General features: G+C 35.5%; 2 protein-coding genes across 3 annotated transcripts in view; one reads left to right on the plus strand and one right to left on the minus strand.

Moving 5' to 3' along the window:
* LOC139959496 (methyltransferase-like protein 22) lies at nt 1-10,388 on the plus strand. 2 transcript variants are annotated; one of them, XM_071957154.1, is made up of 10 exons: nt 1-62; nt 943-1,111; nt 1,921-2,073; nt 2,690-2,730; nt 3,203-3,284; nt 3,641-3,865; nt 4,381-4,480; nt 5,814-5,970; nt 6,329-6,539; nt 7,381-10,388. In XM_071957154.1, exons 2-9 carry the CDS (start codon nt 1,024-1,026, stop codon nt 6,392-6,394), a joined length of 912 nt encoding a protein of 303 aa, XP_071813255.1. In that variant the 5' UTR covers nt 1-62; nt 943-1,023; the 3' UTR covers nt 6,395-6,539; nt 7,381-10,388. The 2 variants fall into 2 exon arrangements, with proteins under 2 accessions (XP_071813255.1, XP_071813254.1); XM_071957153.1 differs by having other exon boundaries at nt 3-62; nt 3,137-3,284.
* LOC139959495 (eukaryotic peptide chain release factor GTP-binding subunit ERF3A-like) overlaps nt 8,768-15,527 on the minus strand; it is a 20,040-nt gene continuing 13,280 nt past the window's right edge. Inside the window, exons 12-16 of the mRNA XM_071957151.1 lie at nt 15,323-15,424; nt 15,093-15,164; nt 14,240-14,329; nt 13,951-14,119; nt 8,768-13,471 (exon numbers count right to left, since the gene is read on the minus strand). Coding sequence (XP_071813252.1) covers nt 13,431-13,471; nt 13,951-14,119; nt 14,240-14,329; nt 15,093-15,164; nt 15,323-15,424 — 474 coding nt within the window. The 3' untranslated portion in view covers nt 8,768-13,430. The remainder of the gene's footprint in view (nt 13,472-13,950; nt 14,120-14,239; nt 14,330-15,092; nt 15,165-15,322; nt 15,425-15,527) is intronic.

The following is a 15,527-nucleotide window of genomic DNA, read 5'->3' on the forward strand; positions in this document are numbered from 1 at the left end:
CTATTTGTTGGTCGGCCCAACATTAGCAAGGTACCACTGTGGCTGGAGTTGCATAGTATCTGGTGAGTACTAGGATCCTGAATATCTAAAACACACTTGCCAAGGTAAATAGTCTCCATGATCTCTGACACGTGAAATTCAACGAAAAGTCGCAATTTGTTCATTCATAATTAGTCTCAGTCCCAGGTACCCAAGTACTGGTGGTAGACTGTTTTACGTAGCCTAACACAACAAGTAACAGTTACGCTATACTTTCGTGGCCCCTAGTCGATACGTTTATTTAGACAAGACAGTAACTTAAGTTTATGAAAGCACGAGACAATAAATCGGAGACATCCCAATGTTCCCCCGCCCGATGGTATAGGAGGTTAGGCCTACTAGCGATGTGAAGCGGGATAAGGTGGGGCAGAAGAGAAGGGGAGAGAGCATGGATGTACGACCATCAGTACTTACTCTATGACCATTGATTTGCACTTTGTTACAATCCTTATATGACTACCAAGATTGCTTGATCAGATCTAATCCTCAGGTTATTTATCTCTGAATTGTACATGCAACCATGCAATTTATGGTGAGATCTCCAATCAGTTCTGTAATTAGCTGAAAGGTGATAAGACAGTATTTAAGAAACCTTGACTGGGAGTTTCATCACTGAACTGTCGTCGATACGGACACAAATAGCTCATGATCATAAAATTAGATACAGTGCCTCTGCAAAATAGGAGTTGAACCATAGTTCTTGATGTGAGTTATAGTTTTTATTTACAAAACACTAGTTACTAGCATGGACCTCATGAAAGTAACTTAAAGCAGATCTTGGTCTGTAGTGTAAATTTTACAAGCACATTAAAGGAGAATGTGTTTTTCCCCAGACTATCATATAAAACAGTTACAACTCAATCACAAATTTCACTTTCTTCTCACTTTTCTTTTTTATCCTAGGTCTAAAAGTGGCATTCTTTTGGAAAAACACTACCCTGCCCATGCTCTGAGAGGGTTTTCCTTATCACACTTGAAGGTGGAATGTGTGCTTTACCTGGGGAATTAGTTTTGTCTGATGTTCACAGAGAAGTTTTTCAGCCAGCCAGACAATCATCTGAAACCAAAACAGGTTAATTCAAAATTGCAGATACTACATAAAATAACAAACAGGCCAACTTAGTTGTATAAATTTGCTCTCTAGTCTATAGTGATTGTAAAGAGTATTGCTTGCATGAGCAGAAAGTTTGAAATGTTTGCTGGAAGATAAGCTGGGACTTAAATCAGGTTCATTTTCTTTTCTATGCTTTAACCTTTTGCAAAGAAAGTATTTTTCCACTTCTAGATGTATCTTGAACAGCATTAGATGTTGGTGATAGATATAATTGGAATTTTGTTTGCAGTTAACAAAAAAATGATGTCCAGTGAATAATTAAATAACTCTTCAATGAAACTTCACAATATTTTCTTCTGTCATTACATAAAAGACTTTCATTGTTCATGCTGCTATAAACAAAATATAAATATTTATATACAACAGCTTTTTAACTGGATTGTTTAATCTGGGGGAAATATGTGTCTAGTTATGCATCATTTTGATGTGTGATAGTAGTAATTTGAGTAGAAATCAACTGACTTGCAGTATTTGTGATATATTTTAGCCTATTTGTTTCATTTTCTATGGTATCAAACCTATATGGTGGTTCCAGTCTTATAAGAGCATATTAATTAGTCATTATATCTTATGTATTCTGGAGGTGTTCAAACAAGTTTGACAATACTTAGAAACCTTGCTATGGAGGTTGGAAGTACAGTGTCATTTAAGCTCTGGTGAAAATTGGCAGATATCACCGATGAAGTTTACTCACCCCTCCGTCCCTCATAAATAGTTGTAGAAGAACTTGTCAAGACATTTCAAACATAATTTTGATCTGTTTCCAGTTTTATCAAGGTTCCAATTTTCAATCATTTTGGATGGAACGACAGAAGATAAAGAAGAGAAATCTGGACCGGACAAAGATCGATTTGATGAGGATGGAGATCTTATTGTTATCAGGAGACAGGAGAAGACGATGACAGAAGTGATTACAATAGGTACAGTACCATTGTTTTCAAGCAATCATATCAATTTACCACTGCACCAGATATTGATCTTTGCTATCACCCTTGACCTCTGTTTATTTAGAAATATGACAATATTTGTTATGTATGATACAGAGTTTGACTTGGAAAGAACTCAAAAGAAACTCAGCTAAGCTTGTAGGTATGCATAAGCATATGGTTATACGAATAACAGAAGAAAAAGCCAAACAACACAATTTAGCAATCACAAAAACGGAGGAAACAACAAGAAACCATTCTGTGATTTATTGATGGTTATTAAGTAAGTACTGTTTTTTCTTGAAAGAGCATAAGAATTATGACAATTAATGAAAAAAAAGAGAGACTTCCAGAGTTTTGGGCCAGTGTACAGTATTAAATATTGCATATTACTGCTGGAACTATACGATAGCAAATCTCAGAATTGTAGAAATTTGGAAAATTTTGATTACATTGAATTAAAAGCAGGCTACATCGTTTGTCTTCCCACATAGGGATCCTGTTATGACTATTTGGTGTCATCTACAGGTGTCATTTTGGAATCTTTTCAACTTTTCTAAAATTTTCTCTAATAGTAAGATCTCCTGTATTGCTCTTTTATGTATAACAGAACATATGATGTCAACTGAAGTAAGCAGAGTTGGTTTACAGGTAAACGTTTACTTTTTGCATTATTTGTTTTATTTTTAATCCCTCATTACAATATACAGCTAGTATCATGTGATACATCAATTGGGAAACTGCATATGCATGTTTGCACTTGGAATGCTTTGCATAAAATATCGTGCGAATCGAAGCCTGTCGGGTCAGTCAACATCTGCTGTTGAATGTTTAAATTATGAGCAAAATGAGATCATAGACAGTAATGTAGACATAAGCTGTGTTGCTTTTGGTCTAGATTTAGTGACTACCATTCCCCCCTCCCCCCTTCCCACCCCTTCCACTCCCATTAGCCTTTTTAGTTGTCTCAGGTTTGAATGAGAGAGGAACCAGGAGTAGGCAGTGACAATTTTAGAAAGCTTTATGATATTTTTAATCATCTATTGACCTTCTACAGGTTTGGATGGCCTCCTTTCTGCTATGTGACTTCATTATGGCAAATTCTTCCCTCTTTACTGATCAGCATATCTTAGAGTTAGGGAGCGGAACTGGAATAACTTCTATCTTACTCGCATCCACAAACGTTGCTGGTATTTTCTGCACTGGTAGGTATACGTCTAAAGTATCGGAGTAACTATATAGTTACATTGTATCTTTGCCATACTAGACATCAAAGTTCAACTCATCGGTGTATAATTATTAAACTTTTGATTTGAGGCATGTGTTTAGCTGTCTTTTCAGACATTTGTAATAAATGCAATGTTAAACTTTTGTGACAGTGATATTGAACCATCTAGATTTCCAATTTGAACACAGGAAGGCAAATTGCCAGTCAGAACAGTTCTTGCACCATTCTCATCTTACAAGTCATATTGCTATTTATGTTCAATTTAGGAACCACCTTCAATATCAACTTTTGGATATTCCATGCATTTCCTTTGATTGGTTTCCCTCACTTTAGATACTGGGATCGATGTCTTAATTCAGTGTCAGAAGAACATCTCCAGCAATACTCACCTGACCTCGAGAGACGGGAAGATGACACCCGAAGCTGAATCAAAGGTTCTGGTGAGAGAGTTGGACTGGACTCATGACAGCCTCAATGAAGACACCCAGAATGCATTTCACTGGAGACAGAATGACAAAGAGTTAATGCAGCAAGTTAAGTTTATAGTTGCTGCTGATGGTAAGTACCAAAACCAAGACGTTTACTTGCAAGGTTTGGCGGAGGGAGGGGGGGGGGGATGGGAAGGGGATCAAACTAGGATAGAAACATTCAAATAGGAATCTTCTAGCAGAATTAGTTTCTAACATGCTAGCTTACATGTTCTTATCAAAAGGAAATAGCACAAGTTTTATATTTTCAACAGGACTTAAATGATTAAGATATCCACAAAGCAAATGGGTAAATTAGTGAGTAGTTGCCAGGCTCAATTGGAAACAGAAAAAAAGGAAATTAATAAATAACAGTTTTTGTCCTCTGGAAAGAGTAATGGAACAGGGAAAGTGGAAGCAGGTATTAATTATTGAAACATCCATCCAGTGAAGAAAAAAAAACCCCAGAAGAGAAAGCCCTGTTGTTCCTCCATCCCACTTGATATCATCTCCCTACCATGATGCCCTTGTGGAAGATGGATTATTGCATTATTGTTTGATCAACAATTTTTTGTCTTTTTTCTTTCTTTCCCCCATCGTCTGCAGTGATATATGATGACAACTTGACCGATGCATTTTTCAGGATTCTTCAGAAATTAATGAAAGAGAACCACATTCAAAGAGCATTTATTGCTCTAGAGAAGAGGTCAGGAATACCTTTTTCATATTTAACTGGCTATCACACTCAGATTATTTAGTAAAAACAGTATTTTGAGATGAAACGAAAGACTTGTCTATGCTAGAATCTCTGTTATTTCAATGCAACTCATTTAATAGTCTGATAGTTATAAGTCTCAATGATGTACTGTAAATAGGACAATTTGGTTGTGTTTAAATCTCTGTTTAATATTGTCTCATTAGTTGGGGCAATAAAGTTGATAGAATCAAGAAGAATCAAGAGGTAATTGCACCATTTTGAGATAACAAAAAGCTTGGATGGTGTCCTTAGTTTCATCGTAAGCAGTCTTGTTTTGTGGATTGCTACTGTAGGTATGTTTTGTACAGACGGTCTAACTGTTAACTAGGTATCAAACACAAACTGATTCTGCAAAGTTCAAAAAAGCAGTGTTGCTACATGTAACTATTCCATGGTCAAGACAGATGTGTCAAATCTATAAGTATCTATATATATATATATATATATATATATATAGATATATATACAAAATTTACATTAATCAAAAGTAGGAATGTTATGAATTCGAAATTAATGATTTAATGATCTTTATTTTTTCATGCAAAATATACTACTGATTTCTAGCACTTGTCATTTGTGACCAAGGTCACCTCTGATCAAACGATAGTTAGCATTCATGAACCGACTCTTGGCCATTTCAAGACTTTTGTTTTGTGTACATGTTCAGAAAGAAAGAGAAGTTGAGACTAATATAATTCACAAAAAAACTCTGCTAAATTCTGAAATGTATCATGAAAAATTTGATCCAAGTTATACCAATAACGATAACATTCTGTTGGTACTTGCAGTTATTTATATCACAACAGTAGATTTATGGAATTTTACAAAGGTCATTAGGGTTTTTGTTTCCAAAATAAACATTTTCAGGAATAGCTGTAAATCCATTCAAGTGATAAATACCATTGACGATAACATTCTGTAGGTATTTACATGTCATGTTATGTCATAACAGTAGTGTTGCGGAATTTTCCAAAGGTCGTTAGGGCTTTGGGTTTACATTAACAGGGTTAACTGTATGGATTCCATTCTCAAATGACCTTTGACCATATGTTTTTAATGATGTCATTTATACCATGCCTCCTTAAAAATGATTATACTGGTAATCTAATCCTCATATGCTTTAACACAGATTCATCAAGTATTTTACCACACTTCACAACAGGGTTAATACTAACATTGTTCTCTGCTCACAGCTCTGTCAAGTATTTCTAAAAGTCTAATCCTTTCTGATTCTGATATTCAAGAAAAACGTCTCTCCTGCCACCTCTTCCTCCTCGTTTAGGATCAACTTCAGTTTGGATGATCTGGATGTATCCTCCCCTGCTCACGATCATTTCCTTCAATGGGTAGAGGTCTTGAAGAAGACGGAAGGTTTCGACTGCCGACAGATGAAAACATCATTTCCAAAACGTTTCAATTACACAAGAACTAAGCAACTGGTAAGCTGTCATGCTGGTTGAAAAATATTGAAATCAAGGTTTTTGCCACAAATTTCTTTTCTTAATGGCTGGTTCGTTTCTAGGAATAAATGTCCTGCCCATCGCCTGCTCTTAAAGCTCACTGAAAAGGAACCCTGGTACAGGTTTTTGCAATGTATATAAAGAATTAATTGAAAGAAAAACATAATAAAATCAAAGTTTGCCTGGAGATTAACACATAACTAGTTAGACCTTGCCTCAAAGGCTGGGAGCCTACTCCCAGGAAAACTGGGAGAGTTGGCACTGGGCTGCCATATGTAATGCCATTAGGCATTCCACTTGGAGCTACTGTATAATCATCTGTTTTGCATTTCCACAGGAGCTATGGCAAATAACCTTCTCTCATGTAAGGATTGAAAGTGAAGAGGTTCATCCAGGGAACTAGCATTCCTGGTGACACATATCATAACAATGCACAGAGATTGCATAATAGCTGGAGAAGTCCGAAACCACCTGAAGTAATATGTTCATCAAGAGCATACTTTGATCGCCCCGACAAAGATCACCAACGTACCAGCTGTTGATACCAAGTAAGATATCCCTATGACAGAGATTCATTTCATTAATTCTCATGAACAGAATTAATTTGACCTCTGAAAGGCATAAAAGTTAGATAACTAGACAAGAAGGTTGGCAAATAGAGGAATTTGGTCCAATAAATTAAAAAAAAAACCTGTTTTTTTGTCATTAGCATCAGTCATTGTTTCATTTTGTGGCTGGTCAGTTCCCTATGAAACTGTACCCCAGGAAGCTGTTTGTGGATCATTTTTAATGGATTTTTTTGCAACAATTATTAAAAGGTGATGCAAATGACAATAAACTGCTTTATATCTTCTACAAAGACTCATACTTTACAAAAGTTTACAGCTTAGTTGCCATTCAGTCATCAAGTCCTTTGTTTCTTTAATAGTCTGTGGGAAATTATAAATTGTTCAATTTTAAATTTCATTATAGCCTGTCATTTTTCTATCATCATTTTGTTCCTTTTAGCAATTAGTTTGTCTACTACACCTCACATGATACATGGTGCTTTTGTAAACATTTTTAGTCTCCTTTGAAAAGGATCCCTCTGTATGGTTGGCATGTTATCTGGCCTTGTTAGGCCTGTGACTTTATATTAAGTAGAAAGTAACAGAAAATTTTCTTTTCTTTCTCACCTTTGGTCTCAATCTGGCTGTTTGGTACTTTCAAGTACATATTCTTTTTGTATCTGCTTCATAATTAGATATGTTCCACCAGTAGCCATCTTGTGTTAACAAATTTACATTTTGTATGTACGTACGTACGTATGTGTGTGTGTATGTGTGTATTTATGTATTTATGAAAATGCTTTGATTAAACATTTCTTTATACAATTTTCTATCTTTACAGGAAAGATTCATCAGAATTCTAGCATCTTTATTGGTTAAGATGAAAGGAAGTTTGAGATGAAATAGACACTGTATACATCTCAGGTAGTTTTAATGATAGAGAGTGAACTCTTACATAAATCGCTGTTAGCCTACAATAGGTTTCATTATGATTACGTGGTAATCATTTTCAGAGTTGTCATTCTTCCTGTTGCAAGACAGACAGTCATGCTGGTAACACTTTCCAAAATGCTGCATCATAAAGCAAACTAATAATTTCTGTAAATTATTAGCAAACTAATAATTTGTTATCCTGCGTCGCTAAGGTGAAGTGCATGGAGGTTGTCTGCCTTATTGGAGCACAATGAATAACAAGTGTATTCTGGTGTATTCAGTGATTCAAAGTTAAGCAGTCATATGGTGAAGAGGTTATTTCAATTCATTGGCATTTTACCTATTCACTTAACTTCTAAGGAAATATAAACGTTACTGTAGTGAAATGTATTTTGTGAGTTTCCGTAGTGTTGTCTGTTATGTAATATTTGGTGTAACTTTGTTTGGCCATACTTCAAATTGTTCAGATTTAGATGCTTATTTATTCGACCACGTTTGAACGATTCCTTGCGTGATTGGCTTGTTGAGCCCTCATGATTTTGTGTTACGTAATTAGTCCTTTTCAGTGTCCATTTGGTATATATACATATATATTTGGCGCACATGAGAAAAGGACTACTGGCGTTGGTTGTGTAGTATATTTTACATGCCAGATATTTAGCCATCTGAAATGACTTGTATCTTGTGAAATGGTTAGAAAGTATTGCTGTTTGTATAATGGGGACCAGTTGAAGTGGTTTTCTGATGTTCTTGATGTTAAAGGGCTAAAGGAGGTATGTTGGTGCTTATAATATAATAAGTTAAAGGCTTTCTTCGTGTGTTTGTTGGTTGACGTTTGTGCAATAGTGAAATTTGTCTAGTTTCATTTGTGTATAAAACAAACTATAAAATGATATATTTTTGTATTATGCACTGTAAGTTTTCTATTTTTGTATTTCGATAGTATAACAGAGCCATGGAGTCTGTGCGTCTGCGAATCGAATAAATTGCGGTGACTCTGACTTCTGCATACTCCTCCTTATTTTCGTCTCGCCACGACCGTTATATATTATGCTTTTGGATCCTTTCTCTGGGAGGAGACAATTTCTATCCTTAGCTAATTCAGGAGAAATATTATATATAAAATATTATAAAAATATGTGACTAAGGAACATGTTTACTGGTTGTGTATGGTCACTTCCTGTGCTCCCTAACCCTGCATACTGTGTCATACATAAGTAGATGTGTGGGCAACTTCCATTTCTCAGGCAAAATTAAGTTTGCTCCAAAAGACAGAAAAGACAATGACATAATAATTGTAAGATAATCACATAAATGTATTATCCCAACTTAATCAATTATTCCACAACTTTGCTTTCTCTTTTGCCATGTTTTACACTAACGACTTTAGCAACTGATGAATAAAAAAGAAAAGAAAATGGACATAAGAAAATTGATGAAGATCTTCCCCAAATTTCAGCTCGAGGTCCTGTGGAAAGAAACCATTCTTATTGTTCACACTGCAGGTGAAAGTATTTTACTTTTTATTCAGGACTCTGAATTTCAGAGTTTGGCAGAGGAAACTCAGATCATCATAAAAGTTTGTAAAATATCTCAAAGAATGAACATTATTACTTTTCTTCATTCCTTGCAAAAAAAGAAATTAAAAAAAAAAGAAATCCAAAATTTAAATAATAGTTGAAATTTTGCACATTTATTCTTGTACAAATAGATACACTGTAAAAGATTCTATTATATGTTCCCAAAATACCGTAACAACATCTCCATACAGTTCAAAACTTCCAAAGAGATAACAAAAGTCTCTCTCACTTGAAGCTGACATAAATATCCCACCCTGAGGGCTAACGAAAGTCAGAATGTAACAAACCTTCTCAACATTCAAGCAAACAGCAAAGAGTGTCAACAGAATGTCTTCTATCATATCCTTCCCAACAGGTATGCAATTAATCTCCTGTATCTCAACCCCCCTCCCCCACCCCCTCTCCAACAACATGTCTCCCCGACCTTTCATTCATTTCTGAACAAAATACACTAAGCTAAGATGTATTGTTTAATACTCAACAGGAAGTAAAATCCTGAAAAAATTACTCTTTTTATCTTCAATAAAAAAAGGAAAAGAAAAAAAATTATTTGAAATTCATAATCTTGTGACAAGGTCTGAAAGAAGTTTGCCATCGATACTTTGTAATAATTCTATTTCAATATAGAGCGAATACATGACGATACACACTGTATATTTCTCGGACAGCCAAGAAGGTCTAAAAACTGACTCTTAGGACTCGTAAACTTTTGACAAAATAAATACTACACCTTACGACCCCATTATGATTATTCATATCCTACAACCAAGTATAATGTTTCACTTTCAATCAAGCCTTTATAATTATTGATGAGGCTTGATACTGGTTTTCATAACCTACCACAAAATGATTTCCTTCACTTCTTCATTTAGATTCTTTTATAATTACTTTATGACTATCCTTAGATTTTAACAAGTGTGTTTATATATAGAATTCTGTTACCATAGTAACATATTCACAGAGAAACAAACTCGACTAACATCGTGACCTAATATGAGAGAGATTTGTGCATCATAAGCAAATCCAATCACATGGGTCAATGACCATGATACACTGGCTTGCTTCTTTTCAAAATTTTTGTGAATGGTTGAAATCAACTTATACGCATGGACAACCTCTGAGGTAATTACAATCAATGAAAGGTTATAATATATATTAATTTTCATGTTAACCAGATCCTATGTGGTTATTTAAGCATTAAAAGTACACTAAATTGATACACGTTTGGAATATGATATGTACATATATTCTGCGTATCGGTGTTGTTCAATTTCACAACACAGGAAGTGCTTTCAATCCAGGTCAGATGAAATCAAAACAAGTCAAGATTTTTTTTTACAAAAAAAAGAGTAAAAAAACATTTTACTTTGGTTTACTGGGATTGCATTTGGTTAACAATTCAAGTAATATTCAAGCAAAGAAATGGCTATATAGGGATTGCCACCAACTAAGGGTTGGATAGCTCAGTTGGTAGTATGCAGGAATTGTAACACAGAGGTTACTGGTTCATATCCCATCCTAGCCATAAAATTCATTGCCCTTTTTCATTATTTATAATTACCCTGTCAGTGTTCCGATCTTGACCATAATATAAGAATTGTAAAATGTTTCCTTTAGGACTAAGTATTGCTGAATGTTTTGCTTCGTGAAAACAGAAAAACAAGACTCGGACTGTTTTAAATATAATTATTCTAAATTATTATTATTATTCTACTGGTATTACACCAGTGAATAAAATAAAATCCATTCAATACCATTAACAATTGACTTGTGACCTGTTTTGGGGTTGTGGTGGACAAGTTTTGGAACCAATGCCATAGTGCAACTCCAAACAGACCGATTGTAACTAGTAAATAGTATCTTATAAACGAGTCAATACTATTTCTCTTCTCGTACTTGGCTTATATTTAGCCTCTACATTTACTGGTTGATATTAAATGACTTCTGTTCAGACTTAAATATGAAAAGAATGGGAGACCTGGATACAAAACGATGTAAGCTAAGGCTAAATGTGTCAATGTTCGTTTTTACAAAGTACTAATTCTTGAGGTAATTAAACAACTGTTGCGAATGCATATACCACAGTATTAACATTATATTACCTCTGTGCATGATATGGAAACATTACATCAATGCATTCAGTTAGTTCTTTGAGATTTAGAACCAAAACTGAATATGCATAGCAACCACTTAGCTACCATTCCTCTACAGAAAACAACAATTGTGAGTTGTACTAACAGCTGCTTGCAGTCTGCACAGAAACCTGACTTGAAAAAAATAGAGAATTAATCCTGGGTTTGTCTTCCAATTACTGAAGATGGAGAGGGCACCATTTTCAATATAACTACAAGGCAGCTGTATTATTGAATATAATTAATTTAATACCAATTATTGAGATAAAAAAAACATTGATCCCATCTTCCCCACAAAAGAAATACCCCATAATCCACCTGGGCAAACCTCATAAGTACACAAACAGCACAGTTTTAAACTGGTTTAGGATATCTCTCTCATCCCTGCTGGGTTTTGGAGCTGGAACTAAATTTGTGTAAGGCATAGCCAGTCTTTCAGAAGTATCATAAATAAATTGGGGAGTAAGGAAATGTCACCCTTAAGAATCTTATAAAGTCCAACCAATATCCAACACCGCAATTTTAAGTTGATGATGAACAAGAGCCAAAAACGATTAGCTTCTCTAGGAGCCTATGAAAATACCAAATATTTGTCTCGTTGATTGTCAAAGCATAACCAGAAATATGCTGTAAATACTAAAGAAAAGCAAGAAAGAATAGCTAGAAACAAACAAAAACAGGTTTGAAAAGGATGGTCTTCCCACCTATCGATCATTTGTGAGTCCCAAAGAGTTGCCACAGCTTTCCTCATAATATGTGGAGTGATCTCAACATACTCCATTAAAAAATTACCTCCTAAAGATACTGCAAGTACAAGCGACCTCTAGATGACCCGTATCCCAGAAAAAAATGTTATATATATATATATATAGTTTAGCCAAGAAAGTCAAAGAAGCACAAGATAAAAGATATATTTTAAATTTATACTCGGAAAATGCGACACTATATTGAAACATTGACGTTCTTGAGATGCCCAACGAAACTAATTATGTGACTTCATTTGTTTTTGTACTTTTGGTTAGAATACAAATCTATAAACAGAGTCAGTCAGATTAACTGGACAAATATTTTTGCTCTTCCACATTCTGAAATAAGAATTGTTCAGCTCAGTATATTTTTGACCAAATGTAATTTTTTTTCTGAGATTTTCTTAACATGGAGGATCTGAGTCTACTCCAGAGGAAAACATTTGTGGCGATGCAATTATTGTTGGAGACAAATCTATTGGTCTTACCACAATCAAATCAGATCCTATGTACTATGTGGATGAAGCACATATTACCTACGATGGCAATGAAGCCCCTTACCATATTATATCTATAGCTTTCTGTCAGTATATGAAGGGCTCTACGAACCCACTTGCAAAAGTTATAGCGAAAATTGTTGATAATGACAAAATTAGTCTAGAAGGGTCCTGTGCTCAACAGCTTTTTTGTTCCTTAACAAACAAAGAGACCCATTTATCTATGTACTTCTATCCCACAAGAAACAGAAAAATGCAAATGTTTCTAAAAACATTCAAGTCCTGTAATCACTACAGCCTGGCCCTACACACATGAGACACAACTCCTAACCCCACAGTCTAACCAGACCCCTGGATTCTCTGTGATACAAACGGAAGCCCAAACTGCTATCATTCAGAAATATATCATACATTAAGGTTGGCAGTTCCAACCAATCCTCCACGAAAAAGCGAAAAGTACGCCGAACAGTTCTTAGCATTACGACAATATTGGGGTGAAAAAATAATAAACATTAAATAACCTAAAGCAAACCTGTTTCTGTGCACACACACACTAAGCACCATTTTAACTTCATCATCCTGATGAATATTTAATGATGTAACCATTCCATCGTCTGTTTTCTCTAAGCAAACCAAAATCAGTTCTCACTTCAACTTCAAAGTCAGTTCCCATTCTGAAGAAGTGCAGGTACCAATCGATGGACCCCTCCCCTCTCTGTACAGTCACACGATGGCACCTTCATCAAGAGAAGAAGTGACTCTTCCGGGATGGCACTTCATCGAGAAAAGTAGCGACCCTTCCGGGGTACATCGGGATAAACGTTTGTTTGAGACAGATGGGGGTGGTGTCTTGGGAAAGGTTATTAGCTTCCACAATGTTTATCCCACTGCCTCAGTGCCCTTGTTATTTGCTCATGTTTAAATGGTTTGCACACTGCTTGCTCTTCTGTAGACGTAGCTGGATCCAGCTCTCCGCCCCCGCAGCAGCATCTCTGTTCGGCATTTACAGGAGCTTCAGAACCTTGCCGATTGCAATCGTCTTACCTGCCCGAGGAAAGAGGTCAAAGAGTAACATGGCGACAAGAAATGGGGGATCGAAGGGTAAGATGGTAAAGGGGGGGGGGATGGGTAAATGAAGATAAAGGAATGAGGTGACATTCAGATATTCAAGAATTTTTGAAGAGTAAAAATAACTATTTTTGTTAGTGACTTAGGAGAAAGAAGGTGATTTTGGTTATATTACCCTGCATTTAGCTAGAATTGTCAAATATTCATTCTGTTTAAGACTTTTCTCCCTCCCACCTCTCCCCCACCCCCCTTCCCCAAGCAATGCAATATCAACAGACATCTTCTGACAAGTTTGTCATCACACCTTTTTTCAATCCTATTTGCTCTACTCTTTATATCTGTAAACCAAAGCTAGTGATGTTGTGACTCTACGAAAATTTTAATAAACTCGGTAATTGCAAGGTTTTAAGCCCCCCTCCCCCCCCCCCAAAAAAAAGTGAAACTGGTAGACAAACCTTCATCTCTCAGAGTAAATCGCCCCATTTGTGGGAAATCATTAAAAGATTCCAGGCAGAAGAGTTCCTGCGCTTCCAATCTTGCGATGGCGATCTGATCTTGCTTGATAAAACGAGGGTGTCCTTTACTTCTTTTCCCGGTTTTCTTGTCTATCAGACCAATGAATGTCTGCCAAGAAAAGAAGAAAAAAATACTTTTTATCATTTTTCTTCAACTAGATTTTGCTGCATTGAGCACAACTTATATCACAGAATATGGAGATGACTAAGGACAAACTTTCAAACTCACCTGGATTTGAACTTCTTCCACTGCATTGTGAATATGCAAAACAGCACTATAGCCGGGACATATGATGGATTTATGCTCCAATATTACAATCTGTAGAGAGAGGCAAACAAAAGTATGTCTTTACTGAGCTTTGATCAGCAAGAAAATCTTAGAAAGCAAACAGATTAAACTGAAACTGATAGAGGAAGTGAGAAAGAATGTATGAGAGTAACAAAGCAGCAGAGAGCCTCCAAACCTAAGAACGACAAAGAAAAATGGAAGAAAGACAAAAAAAAACATGAACAGTGGCCTGTTAGAAAAATTCCACAAAATATCTATAAATAAACCAGGTATTTATTTGGATTTTTTGTTACCTCTTCATTTTACTTTCAAAATTAAAGAAAAATATATTCTTGATCAAAGGAAAGGTAAAAATGAGATCTTTAACCATGCACCCATTGTGCATACACATATTACAGATATATTAACTACATGCCTCTATCAAAAGGTAAACCACAATGCCTGACTTGGTCGCCGCCTGGCCAGGTGGGGCTCTGATGTTGTATGCCTGGACCAGAAGACCCAAACAAGGTTAATATGGCCTTGCGTCTTGTATAGTAAACAAATGATTAGTTGCTACTTCATCACCTGAACATTAATGTATGAGGTTGCACTGTAAACTGCATTAACATCAAACATAGCACATACAGTTCTGCTTACAAAAAAAAAAAAAAACACAAACCAAATCATGGAAAAAAAATTCAATTAAAAAAAAAATTAAAAACAATAAAAGGGAAATATATATATATATATCAAATGTTATTTATGTCTTACCCCCATTTTTATCAATGAATAAATTACAAAAAGAACTCACCTGAGCATCAAATACTTTACACGTGTGGCACAAGTTGGTTGGTTCGCAAACTACAAAACCAGGCAGCACATCCTGCAGAAAAGGAAAACCGATGAAGAAATCAAATCAAATCAAAGCTGATGGTGCAGTTGTACTGCAAATGTCACTACAATAATATAGAATGCTTGATTGCTCATCTTTGCTGTTATATTTAGTCTGTACCTGTCGCAATCACAGAAAATGCCACTCACCTCTTCTTCAATACCTCGGACTTTAAGTTTCACATTCTCTCCCGTGAACGCAGTGTCTGATTCACAATCATCAACCCAAATTTGAAGAACTTCTACGGCATTCTATGGAAATACAAAAAAAAAGCCACATAGAGAAGGCTGTTTGGTTTTATTACTTTCATTGGTATTAAAGATGAAACCAATATGAAATCAAAGTCAATACAGA

This window comes from Apostichopus japonicus, chromosome 19, assembly GCF_037975245.1.
Source record: "Apostichopus japonicus isolate 1M-3 chromosome 19, ASM3797524v1, whole genome shotgun sequence".
Classification (NCBI taxonomy): domain Eukaryota; kingdom Metazoa; phylum Echinodermata; class Holothuroidea; order Aspidochirotida; family Stichopodidae; genus Apostichopus; species Apostichopus japonicus.